This window comes from Nasonia vitripennis, chromosome 5 (assembly GCF_009193385.2).
Source record: "Nasonia vitripennis strain AsymCx chromosome 5, Nvit_psr_1.1, whole genome shotgun sequence".
Classification (NCBI taxonomy): domain Eukaryota; kingdom Metazoa; phylum Arthropoda; class Insecta; order Hymenoptera; family Pteromalidae; genus Nasonia; species Nasonia vitripennis.
In genome coordinates this window covers 1,865,404-1,878,990 of record NC_045761.1, presented here as the reverse complement: position 1 = coordinate 1,878,990, position 13,587 = coordinate 1,865,404, and the positions used below count along the sequence as shown (strand labels likewise).

Sequence of the window (13,587 nt, the reverse complement as noted above, 5' to 3'; positions counted from 1 at the left end):
GATGAAAACGTCGTCCCGGCCGACGAGGACGACGACGAAAGGCCGAATTAAGAGAAATAACATTCAAGCCGCCGGAACGAAGTGTTTGAAGCCGAGTAAACGAGCTAAAGAGCTACGTGCCCGTGTGTGCACCTCATACATGTATATCGAGGCATTTAAAAGCGCGGGCTAAAGAGACGCAAAGAGATGCGCGAGCTGGCACACTCGGCGAATAATTCGCGTGTAAAATAAAAGCAGGCGGCGGCTGAGCCCTCGCGGCGCGCTGCTGAAGAAGCAATTATTGCGCGTCGAATGGCGCATCTGCGCGCGGCTCTCGTTAAAGCAACAGTTACGCGCCTGCTATTTTATATCCGCTTATCTATATAACATTTTCTCGGGTTTTATTTTCGATTTTTTTCATCCGCGCCTTTCGGGTCGATCCGTCGAGAGCTTGACACACGATGATCGGGTATAATCGTTACGATAGCGAGGCAAACACGTAAATTATTTCAAGAGAGGGTTGGGCGGAATCGAAACCAGAGGTTAACCGGTTCTTAGCCCGGGTGGCGCCTCGAGGCCTACAACTTAACCCACTTTTCGTGTACTTAAATAATTAGGGCATCGAGGTGAAAAAGTCGTTAAATTTAGAAAGCAGTTTATCGGAACTTTGCCTCGCGATCGTAATAAATTCCGCGCTCACGAGCGTTTAAAAAGTTCCGCGAGAAAATTGAAGTGATAAAATTCGCCGAGCTTGCAATTATGAAATTTATATACTGCACCTTCGTGTTTACGTCATTTTAAATCACAAAGGTGCTTTATTAAAAATTCTCCGCAGCAGAGCAACAAGTACGACAACACACGTCGACCGCACACATCAGCGAGGCGGGGCTTCCGCTAATTTAAAAATATTTAATCATCTCTCGCAGCGCATGTATTTACTCATTACACACACAGAGCGCAGAATCCACTCTCTTTTTCTCTCGGTCGCCGCAGAGCTCCGCAGCCAATTAAACACGTCGACTCGTCAGCCGTAAAAGCGAGCTCTCGACTTATGCGCATCCATCGGATTTCCATTCCGGCCCGGCCGGAATTTAACGCGGCGCGAAGTGCACGCGCTTTAAACCGAAAATTCAGGCGCGATTTAACGTGTCGCAGCAGCTGCGCCTTTATATATACCGGCTACACTTTGGAGAGGGAGAGAGAGCTTGCAGCGCGAGCGAGCGAGATTTTTCACTTAGGATTGCCCCGGCAGCGTTGGCAGACTTGAGTGCACTTGTTATTTTTTCCCCCTCTGCTTTTCGGAGAGACACGCCATTGCAGCGGCGAGATGGCTGAGCTTAATCGCAGATTAGAGTTAAGAATGACGGTGATCGCTCGAGCCTTCTCCGAGCTTGCGAATCTCGAATACGCCTTTTCGCTCGGCTTTATACAAAGAGAGTCAATTTGAAAATTATTGCGATTAACCCCTGTGCAGCGGTGAGTACGAGCTGACTTTGACTGCGCGTCACCGCGGGAGTTAATAAAAAGAAGGTTAAGTCTGCTAAACGATCCGGTGAAATTAACCACTCGCTTTTATAAATAATTTAATTAATTTCGCCCTACACAGCTGGCTCCTCGAGTAGCGCTCGGTTATTCCGCTCTCAGTAGCTAGCCCCGCGTGTACACAGGCGCGAGAGCTCTCGACAGACGTCGTGTTTCATTTTAAGTAATTACGTGCTTTTGATCTTTTTTTCCTCTCTCTCTTTCTCTGTTTGTCGCGGAGCAGAGCTTCCTCTTTCTCTCTTCGATTCTGAAAGCAGCGGCGCGCGGCTCTTTTTTCCAACCGCGCGTGTGCACGAGGACCTTCGTAGCCTCGCGGATCCGCGCGAGAAAAAGGAGGCTCGCGCTGTGCAAAGTCGCTTAAACGAAAAGCCCTCTGCCTCACCTTTTTCGCTGGGCTGGCGCTGCAGCTCGCGAAAAAAAAGAATATTTAAAGCGATAGCGCGTTATCCGCGACGCGGGAGTCATTTATTCGATATATTCACTCAGATCTCGCGTGAGCTCATTCGCACAATAATTTAATGCAGTCGCTTTGAGCTCCAGCGGGCTGTGCGCGGCGCCGAAAAGCAAAGTCGTTTCGATTCAAAACGATGAAAGGAGAGTGTTTATCCGCGAATTCAGTAATCTCTCCCGTTACGATTTTCCCTGCAAGCCAAGCCGTCAGTAATTATCCGAAGCACAATATACTGACTCTCGTCCATTTGGCCGCTAATAGCGAGTGAGAAGAAATCCCATAGAAAAAGTAAGGGCAGCAGCGAGTAAAGATTATAACGAAAGCTCGCGAAATAAAAAGATCTCGTGTGCGCCGAGTTAGAAGCCGGAGTAACGAGAGCACGAACGAGTACAAGTATATATAGCGCGTGCGTAAAGATAATACTCCGAGGAATCTCGCGCAACTGCTGCGAGGGAGTTGAGTTGCGCGAGCGGCAGTTAAGTTCCGAGAAGCCGATACGGGGCCCGGGATTTTATCCGACGCTGGAGCATTTTCGCGACGTCGTCCCGATTGCAGAAGCAGCTCAGCTCGTCTCTCTCGGCTTTCCCCGCGTGTATCGCGTGTTAGCTCGGACAGAGAGACACGCACTCGAGGGATTTCGCTGAAAGTTCCGGGAAATCGGAGAGAGAGAGAGAGCCACTTCGATTCTTGCCCTCCGGCGATGCGGAAACCAGCTGTGTTATACCCGCGCGCTCCTCGCTGTCTCCGTCGTTTACATGTCCTCGCCGCAGCGCTGCAACTTTTTGATTTTTTCTCTTCCTTTTACAAAATAATCACCCGTATAGAATCCAAACAATTTCCCGTGCGCTACATCCTCCGCTGGTGCGAGGGAAACACCGACCCATTCATTTTAAGCCAGAGAAACAGAGCTGCGTCCAAAAGCACGACGTAAACTTTTTTACGATCATTTTAAAAGCGCGCACACATCCACTCGCTGCGCGAATCCAATTGCCGCGTCTTGTCTCCCGCTGAGCCGACGGGCGGCGGCGGATTCATCCCACCATCCCCCGCCTACCCTCGAGGAAGAGGGAGAGTGGATAGAGCAATGTTGGGTAAACACGCGAAATGCATTTTCTGTTTTAGGAAGCTCGTACATCATCAGGTGGAGTGCGCCCCAGCTGATGGTCGTCGCCGTGCAGTACATCCTGACCGGGCCGTACATGCCGCCTTACGTTCCCCAAGCCGCGAATTGAGCGACGCCTCACCTCTTCCTACTACTCTCTGCCGACACTGAAACTGGTTCGTATAAACATGCACATACATATTCGTGTACTCCCTGCATGCGCCTGTCGCGCTGAGTCTTTCTCTCGAGCGACGAACCAAATGGACTTTTTACGGTTACGTCTTATCCGGTGAAATGCACACGCGTCTGCTCGAAATTCGGTGTAATTCGTATACGAATGCTGAGAATAACGTAAAAGAGAAAATTTAACCGCAAGCTTGCTTTAATTTTTTTTTTTAATTTATCTAAAATAAATCTCCACGAATTTCAGGCAATATTTCTCTAAAATATAACAACTAATCATAACTTTTTCAATTATGGCCTGTCAGCAGGGTTGCCGCTGGACCCACTACACCGGCTTCTGCTGGGACATCGAGCCGTGGGGACGACGAGGGCAGGACAGCAGCAGCAACAGCCACACACACGTTCTCCTCTCCCATTCCACCTCATTCGCGAGCGGGATTTTGCGTCTGTGTGCGCGACGATGTAAATGAGTTTCCTTCGTTATGGATTGCTCGTGATTTCGAGGTGATGCATCGGTCTAACTTTTTTATTGATTGAGAGCGTGGGAGTGAATGGCTTGACGGGATCCTCGGAAAGGAGAGCCGTTGCGCCGTTGCACACCGCTGTTATCATTACCCGCTCCGCAGTTTTATCTTTGCTAATATACGTTTCGCTGATTTTTTACTGGAAATCGCGATTGCTCTAATTCCGAAAGGAGCGACTTGTCGGATATCAACGCGGACTGTATCGCAAATCGAATAATTATTCCGCTCCCATCAGGTTCCACGATTGTTTCTGCATGCGACCTCAAATTTACGAGCACTCTCTGTCAAATTATTAAATTTTGCATTCCTTCGACCGCGAGGTGAAAATGTCTTTCACGAATTTTGCGTTAACTGTAAGCAGTCTGTTATCGTTTGAAGACTTGATCCATTTATTTATCGTAGATGTATGCGCTCGAGTATCGGATGTATGAATCGATAAGAGCCTGGAATAAACCAGAGCCAACGAATGCAAGATGCCACGGCGCTCTCATAATCCAATAACCGAACCTTTTTAAAAGCGATTGTAATATTCTAGAGAAATAACAAGATCAATTGACGACCTAATGAAAACTGACACCGGATTCGATCGGCAGTTTGCAGCTTAAATAGCAAAATATCAACTCAACTTCGAAATCCACTCGCAATTATCAGCATTTAATCTCGAGCTCGATCCAGTTCAAAATTATTTATAAAAAAAGAAGGTCGACGTACCCGCAGCTGATGACCGATAAATAACCCAATCATAAGCGTCGAGGCTAAGCTCGATTTATCCCAATCTGTCGGCGACGAGGCGTGAAAAGTGGGACGAGACGTAGAGCGCTTTCCTCCCTCATAAGCACGAGTGGCTCAACACAGCAGCAGTGGCAGCATCATCGTCGCGCTTGGTCTGAAAAAAGACTCCGGAAAAGATCAGCCGAAGAGGCAAAAAGATCGCCAGCCGCGAAGTTATATCTCGCTCTCTCTCTCTTGAGAGAGAGAGAGAGAGAGAGAGAGCTCGCGCGCTCGAGTTTGATTAATGCTGCGTGCCGAGAGAGGCCATGAAAAATGGCAGCTCGTTCGCGGCTCACTTTGCTACTGCTACTCCGTCGTGAGAGCCTTCTCTCCCTTTATGCCTCCATCCATCCGGTAGCCGAATTCTAAAAGCGTGAAGAATGAGCCCGCGAGAGAGCGACAGGATCTGCGAGAGATACAATTATATTCGGACGAATAGCCGGACTAAGAGTTCTTGGCTCGGCACTTTGCGGCCGAGTTTGTCAACGATCGTCGCGATTGAGCGCGTCAGAGGCTTCAATTGGTTCAGTGATCGACGATATTTCAGCAGCACAGCGCGATTATTCGTTATTTTTCAAAAATAAAACAGCCAAACCGCTATCTTTCCCAATACCGAAAATCCGCCTCGAACAATCGAACGACTCCCCGCTGAGCAGCCAAGCATGGCTATCCGCGCGCTTGTGTACATCCCGGAAACTTTGCGAAAAACGCGTGGCCTGTGGCGAGAATCAATACAACGAACGCAAGAGCAGCCAAAGATAGCGGCGCGCGCATCCCATAAACTTTTCGGCAAACATAAACAAACCCCGAAGCTCGGAAACTTGGCCCGATAAGAAGCTCGCCCCCTCTCCGGAAGTCGATCGGATGCACTCGTCGGCAAAAAAAAAAACAACTCGATACCTGGCACACACCTTGCTGTGTACGCGACGCGTACTCACACACACATACACACAGAGGGAACACGTATCGCGGCGTAATCTATGTTGCGCCCGAGGCTGGTAACAGTAGCAACAGCAGCAGCAGCAGCAGCAGAGAACTCGCTCGGATGCGGGGGATTATGTTAAGCGATGCGTGAGCGGCCACAGTCCGCGCCAACCGAGGCGTAACAGAGATACTGCTCGGTGACGTTGTTATATCGCGCGACGCGCGTTTAATGGCCGACCGCGTATCGGCGCCGCCGCGACGCACGCATTACGATTAATAAGCATAAAATGCACTGGGCACAACCCACTCACCTATATATTCGCCCGTCGCGCGCTCTCTCACTCTCTCTCCCCGCGTAAATTCCAACAGTACGCTGGAGCCGTGAGCTGCGATGTCCGCTTTATTATAAATAAAATCGAGAGCTGGTCTTCGATATACCATATGTTATACGCTTCTTCTAATTCGATACGGACTTCTGCATAATTTAAGCAGCAGGACGGATTGGACTTCCGAAGCAATGAAATTCTGCCGGCAAAAGTTCTTGATAAAGTACCGCTTGATACGAGGTAATAGTAACAAATTCGCGATTCCCACGTAGTCGAGGGGCAGAGGTAAAGTTTCTTAGCTTTAGAACTCGTAAAAAGAGGAGGGAAAACATGAGTTAAAAGAAAAAGTTTCATCTTCGCGCAGAAGAGCAGCTCCGGAAAATAAAAAAAAGAAGCTCTCGCGCTCGAAATTTACCGTATAGCTTTTGAAATGTATGATCGCCAGCTCTGATTAGTCGAGGGAAGGAGCTCGGCCTTTAGTCGCACTATTCGAAATATGGCCTTAAAAAATTTAACACTCCGATATAAGCTCCGTTACTTTCCACAAAGACTTTGATTAGAGCATCAAAAGTCGAATGAAAGGCACTATATATATTTAACCCCATCAAAGCTCGCCGACGACCTCGGCGCTATACGCCATCGGCCAATAATCGCCTTCCGATTCGAAAACAAAAAAAAACGAAGAAGCAGGAAAAAAGAACAGCAAAGTGCGAGAGCGTAAGAAAGGACGCGGAGTGAGAGAGAGAAAGAGAAAGAGAGAGAGAGAGAGAGAGAGAGAGAGAGAGAGAGAGAGAGAGAGAGAGAGCGTGCTCTTCGGAAACGTCGAGAGTTCTAACTATTTACGAGCCACTGCGTCTACTCCCGCGCTATAGCGTCGATCGACCGAGCTCGCGTCGAGGGCTCCGAGTTTTACGGCGAGACATTACCTCACCCCCTCGGCCCGTACGTTCGTAATAAACCGACGGCGCACAGACTGCGCCCGAGCGCAAAAATGTGCGCCCGGCCTGTATCGCCCCGACCGCGAGGAAGGGAGCTCACTTCGGAAAGGTAAACAAAGACCTTATAAAAAGTCGGCGGCGGTGGTGGCGGCAGCCTCGAATGCTTAAGAAATTCTTGATTCCGCGTCGGCCGAGATTTATAGCCCGCACGGGCTGGCCCGCCGGATTTGATGGAGCGGAATTTTCGCGCTCGGCTTGCGCGCACAGGCAAAAGCTTTAATAAAATATCCGGCCGGCAGAGAGAGAAAGAAACGGAAATCCCGCTCGGAATTAAGCCGTGTGAGCTGCCGGCGCTCTGCTGCCGATGGTGCTTGCGCGAGTGATCGGCCGGATACTTTGATCTTGAATACGAACGTTTTTTCTTTTTTTTTTGAAAAACGAGCCTTGATATACCCTTTTTCTCCCTCACTGCTGTAGCTGCGCGATTTTTTTAATTAAACGAAAGCTCGGCGCGCGATAATTTATGAAAAAAGCCGACGGGGAGCGTTGCTTTGCAAAAGTACGTTTGTTGCCCGATGCGCGTCGAGCACGGAATACGAATCGCCTCGAATTATTCAAATATTTTTACATTTTACGCGCTGCGACTCGTAAATTCGACCGAATATTTATTTATTCTCGGAGATGTCGTGCGGAATTCATTACATCGCCTGTGGAGCCGCCAATCGCATAATTACGGCTTAGTCGGAGTTTCGTTTGAAAATTCTTTTTATTATAAAAGCCGAAACCATCATCGGCTCGAAATTAAGTTTTTCGAAAAATCAAAGGCAGCAGCGTTTACGCTAACGGCACCGACTAATTGCACGGCTTATTAACTTTGGCATATTAGGCTGCTTTTATAACTTCCTACGTTTTAGTGCGCGGCCCTCTTACACTTTTGCGCTTCTGTATAATATCCCAAACAAACATTCGGGCATTAATGCTTGATGGTGCAGGAAATATACCAAAAACGGGGCTGCTTACACAGAGTGAACGAGTAGTGGAGAGGATGAGAAGTATGATAAAAGCGAGACAGCCTAATAGAAAGCGGCGTTTTATTAAGTTTTAACGTTAACGAGCTGCTGCGTATTTTTTTTTATTCTTCCTTCAAAATTAGCAAAATTGTAAGACCGTACACACGCATGAGAAATAAGTAGGCTCGAATACCGAGAGAGAGAGAGAGAGAGAGAGAGAGAGAGAGAGAGAGAGAGAGAGAGAGAGAGAGAGAGAGAACTTTGAGAAGAAAGGGGCGCGCGGAGCGACAATACACCTCGAGTGCGCCGTTATCTCGCAACTTCTTAAATGCTCAGGCCAGCTTCTTAACTTTCTTTAAAATCAAGTAGGTCAGAAAGGGCCTATTACTCTCGCGGATGTGTATACACACACACATACGGCTATATGCGCGAAAACTGACCTGGTTGTAAATTTTACGAGACGGACTGCTAAGGTTATTTGGAGCAAAAACGGGAAAGAAAGATTTTTAATGCGGAGGAAGAAGTACGCCTCGTATTACGTGTATGCGGCCTCTTGACAATGCGGCGGAGAAGGAAGTTGTAGAGCGGTGAAAAAGTTTTTGAGAAATCCCCGCTTCAAAGATAAGTAGAAGAACTGCTTAGGATAATTAATGAAGAATAAAACAGCCCGTACAGTTCACGCTCTAAATTATCACGTTCGCGAGAGTACACGCGTGACAAGCTCATTGATGGTCGAGCAATCTTGCTATACAGCAGTGCGACACAAGTAGAGAACTGGGACCTCTGCGCACAGCCGTACATACCTAGCTACATGCGCGTCGACAAAAGATTCCAGCGCAGCGTCGAGTACTGCGCCCGCGTTGGCCATTATGAATGGGCCGTGTGTTAAACGAGGCGGGAAAAGCTCGCGTCGGGGGCTCACGAGGCTCTTACATTATTCCGAATACAGCGTGCGTATGCATCTCTGCGTGTGAATACCGCTTGACTGTGTACATTGTAGCCTCGGGAGAAGTAGCCCGGTGCACTGCATCCGCGCGAGGCCGGACAAAGCCGAGCCGATGCTATAATGCACACAACGCGTGTGTCACTCGCGAGACAGACCGGTCACGGGGTCGTCTTTTCTGCCTTCGCCTTTTCTCCGTCTTCTTTTCTGCGACGCTGCTTCTGTTTTTCTCGTTCCTGCCTTCTTTTCAATTAATTATTCTTCGCAGCGGCTCGTTCTCGTGAATCACGTGTGTAGCTGTTCTTTTTCACAGATTTTACGAGATAAGATGGGGTGAAATGTGTGTCGGATTTCGATAATCGATGTACTTTTAACGTATTCTGACGGGCGACGGTTTGGTCAATCTAAGCTACATGAATAATTCTCAGAAATGTTGTATTTAGACATACATTCCCAATCCAGTCCAAGTTCGATGAAAGTTAGTCAGAGTTAGATGTTGAATCAAGAAAACAGAGAGAAAAAACAGGGCTCGAAGACAACTTTTTAGTGGGTCGCGACTCCGGCGTTGAAGCAAGAGCGGCGCCGGAAAATTCGTATTTACATGCGCGCTAAATTTTTCACGCTCTGCAGAGAAATATACATCGCGCGAGAGTGAGAGAGAGGGCGAGTTAACTCGGCGGAGGGTAAACGCTTACGTCGCACGGCGCCGCCGCCGGAACAGCAAACGCGTCGCTTTAGAAGCGCAAGCTTCGTGCATTTAAAGTGAAATAGTACCCTCAGGATCTAGGCTCTAGCGCGCGTGAAAAACTTGCAGCGCGCAGTTTTGTCGCAATTATAATCCGAGCTTTCGTTATACATTCGCGCGCCCTTCTATTTGTTTAAGCGCGGCTCGATGCGATTAGCGGGGCTTTTGCATTCGTCGATACGTGATTTAACGCCGTTGCGAGGTATTTATCATTCATAAAGACTTTGCGAGAAAAAAATTTATTCGCTATCTATAATTCCGTATTCGGTCGTAGCTATAATTATTGAAACCACTCGTCGTAAATTCAGAAGGGATTAATTTTTTTTCATGAGAGAAAAAAAGAATAACACAGTACACCAGCCATCGCGAAAGCTCAAAAACTAATCCATCCGTTAATCGCTGAACTTCGCGCAGTAGCCTCGGCCAGTGATTCGGAATAACCGTTAATGGAATTCCCAGAGAGGGAGGAGTGCAGAAAATCGGACGGCCGACTCTGTATATACTGTTCTGGCCTTTCGGCGGTCGGCGCGAGTTTCGTCGGCCGCAAAAGCCCGGCGCGCACTGCGGCGAACTAACTTCTTGCGGCCGAGCCGGCCTGAAGAAAAAGGGAACGGCCGAGCAGTTTTCGACGGAAGCCCGAGTTGAGTTGAGGCCCTGCTGCTGTTGCTGTCTCGCGTTATTTCGTTAAAAAGTTACACGCGTGTAATACCTTCGAATGAGCTTTGAGTCGAGCCATTAGCGAGTCTCGTATATCACGTGACGTCCCCCTTTCTAGAGCAGCCTAAGTGAGTTTGTTGAATCTGATAGAGTATAGGCGTGTTACACTGGGCTGAGCGAATACATATCCAGAGTCTACGGGGACGATGGCGAAGTGTCGCTCTTCTAAGTTGGTCTGAGAGTGAGCTTCGCGCATCGCTACCCGGTCGTCGAGGAAAGTGTCGGAATATTTTAATTATAGCCGGAAACTTTTCTCGACGGTATCGAAATTCCTTGTGCTTTAGTATCATTAGAGCGAGTATCGTGTGTGGGTGAATTGTTATAAATGCTTCTACGATGAGTTCTCGAGGTTGTGTAATATTAATCGTCGCGACACAGACGCGCTCCGATGCGATGACTCTTTCACACCCATCTATGCATGTAGCAACCCTCTACGACTTTAAAAACTGATAAATCGAATTATCAAAGTGATTCGCACTTGATCACGTGGTGCGAGTCAGTGTTGTTCAAAGCGCCAACGTGAGAAAAAAAAACAAGTTGAAAGTATTACTGCTTACTTTAAAGTACTGTAATATCGGAGAATCGAATAATAATGACGAAAAAAGTGAAAAAAGTAAAAAAAAATTAAGTTTTTTTTCGGTGCTCAAAGTTCGAGTGTGTGAAACGAACGAAACATTTTGACGGATGACTTTGATTCCAAAAGAGCGTACGACACAGGCGACTTCGTGCGATGCAAACCTTAGCGAGTAAGATACCAAATATTGTACATAGTTTTCTGTAAAAAAACTTTGTTTTCCATTTTATGTATAAAAAATACAGGTTTTCCTTTGAGCGATTATACTTTACTGGCCGGAAAGTCGTTCGTATATATACATATATTATATAAAGTAATACAGAAAATATAGATAACTACCATCTAGTTAAGCGTTCAAACAGTCGTTATGATACACTGTTGTTTTATCGCAAATTAATTTTATTCTATAGTTAGAGCGATGATGATGTACATACCTTTAAATAATATAAAAAGTGCCAAAATACATGATGATTCTTCGTTTTGGTGAGCAGATATAAATGTAAGATACTTCCTTCGGAATGAGCATTACAAGATTCATTTGAATGGAGTCCACGGAGTAGTAAAGATGAAACTGAAAAATTTTAACATCAAAAATATTCATAAGACTAATTTTCATTTTGATAAACTTTGAAAGCGTTGATATTTATATTACGAAGGTGTATACAAAGATTTTTTAATGTGAAACTTTTGCGTTCGTTCAAACAATCAAAGAAATTCAAAGAATGAAATTTTGAAACTCGCCATTAATTTCTCGCACGGATTTTACTACTTCGTCCCCTGGTACACAACATTTCTGTCGTACATGAATATATAAATGAATATCTAGTAATCATACTTTCAGAGCAGTTTCATGCGAAATAACGATCAGTTGGATAAAGCATTTAATCCGAATCTTGCGTTTTCGTACCTCGAAGTATAATACCACCGTTATCACGAAGATCAGAAGTAGAAATTGCATTCGAGATATTAAAAAAATAATATATGGAGACTTTGCGAGTCGATGCGCACGGATTACAGCGTTGTGTAAATAAAGTAATGTGAATATATTTGTATGGGAATCACTTGCTACGCTTGAAAAACATTAGGAAGAAAATTAACAGCGAGGGGCATATTACAGAGTATCATCTTATGCTTTTAAATGTGTATACCCCATAACTCGCTATGTATAATGTCGAATACGTCAATGTTGCTACGTTGGAACCTTATACGAATAACGTAAAAACAATGAATCATGTTAAGAATATTTCATTCCGTTTGTAAAAATGACAAATTAATGAAAGCTCATGATGTTTGCGCAAAACGTTCGTTTTTCTGAGCAGTTACGTTGATAAATTGTCAATTAAGGGTAATTTTCGTTTTATCTGTATCTATATATTTTTCATCGTTCTCGACGACTGTTACATACATATATTATATTATACATAAAATAAATATAATATGATCGTTTTAGTTATTCTTTGATTGAATGGCTCAGGTTTAAAGTGCTGATCGTGCGTCGTTTGAAATAGTATATTGTGCAACTAGGGGGGGGGGGAAAGGGCGATTTCTAACGAGGGTGAGATTTGAGCACGACTTGGAGTCGAGGGCGCCGAAAGCGCCTAAGACGGAGACGAGTGCTCAAATTTCACCCGAGGTAGAAATTGCCACCCCCCCCCCCCCCTTGTTGCACACTGTACTTTTTTTGACAAGTACCTGTGCCTGTAAAGACCCGTTTTCATGCATATAGAGTGAATGGTAAGTTGCGCATTTTCGTAAACCACTCTCTTTCAAAAAATATCAATATTTTTTAAAAATTTTCAAAAGTTTTCAAAAATTTGATTATTTTTGAGTGTTGTTGAGTGTTTATGAGTAGCGGGAGAGAATGGCTATTCCCTCCCGCACGATTGAAATGAGCAGCTTGACATTCACTTTAGAGGCATGGAAACGGGTTTTTTTCATGCACATGTTAAAAAAAATTAATTTCGAATGTATAGCGCGACGTTCACCGATCGATTCTGTATTGTGAATTTCTGTGGAATATACACGAGCACTAATTAGGCGTTGTTAAACAGAAAAAAATGCGCATATCGTTGTGAATTTATTTCGCAATTGAAAATTTAGCATAATTATATCCTAGGTAATAATCGAGCTATTCAATTAACGAACTTGAGGACATCGTAAATTAACGTTAGTATTATATCATTGCGAAAGTATAATTTTTGTGATAATCGTATTATGAACGCAAATGAGAGCTCATAACGGCGGCGCATGTGTGAGCGTTGAATCGATACAAGCCACGCGATGAGATATATGTTAATATCGTTCGCAATAATATATCGAAACTAAATGAAATTTTTGTATATTTTACTCCCATTTTCCTTTATGGCAATTGATTATTATAAAGTAAAACAATTAAAGTGATGAAATATAAGAAAAGAAAAACCAATCGTACCAGTGTTGATTATTTCTTGCCCCCGTACCTCTCCTCCTTAGTCCACAGAATATCGTTCAACGCGTATCGCATAACAGTCTCAGCCGTTAGGCTACTGGCAATTGAAACTGCGAGTCGCTGTGAACTGCTGACTGAGTCGAAGCTCCTTGCAAAATACAAGCGGGGCTGATCTCGGCGCCTTTGGCCCGCTTTCCTGCTGATTTCCTGTGAGCCGTCGTCGCTTTGAATCGCCGAACTCGTAGTCATCATCGTCGAGCGTTTGAGCAGCGAGGAGTGTCCAAAAGAACGAGAGGAACCGGCTAAAGGAAGTGCGATGCAAAGTGGATGCGCTCTCTTCTGAGGGAGTTCTTTTCCGACTATGGGTATACGGGTAAACCCTCTTCCGCATCCTATTTTAACACTTCTTTTTATAGTTTACCGATACACA

General features: G+C 45.6%; 1 protein-coding gene across 3 annotated transcripts in view; it reads left to right on the top strand.

The window, feature by feature from the left end:
• The window catches only part of LOC100122873 (lachesin), a 139,226-nt gene extending 126,072 nt beyond the window's left edge, over window positions 1–13,154 (top strand). For 2 of the 3 annotated variants that reach the window (XM_008203651.3, XM_016986967.2), the window contains 2 exons: window positions 3,095–3,250; window positions 3,563–13,154. In XM_008203651.3, coding sequence (XP_008201873.1) covers window positions 3,095–3,204 — 110 coding nt within the window. In that variant the 3' untranslated portion in view covers window positions 3,205–3,250; window positions 3,563–13,154. The remainder of the gene's footprint in view (window positions 1–3,094; window positions 3,251–3,562) is intronic. The other variant, XM_008203652.3, reaches the window with a different exon arrangement.
• The last annotated feature ends 433 nt before the right edge of the window (window positions 13,155–13,587 follow it).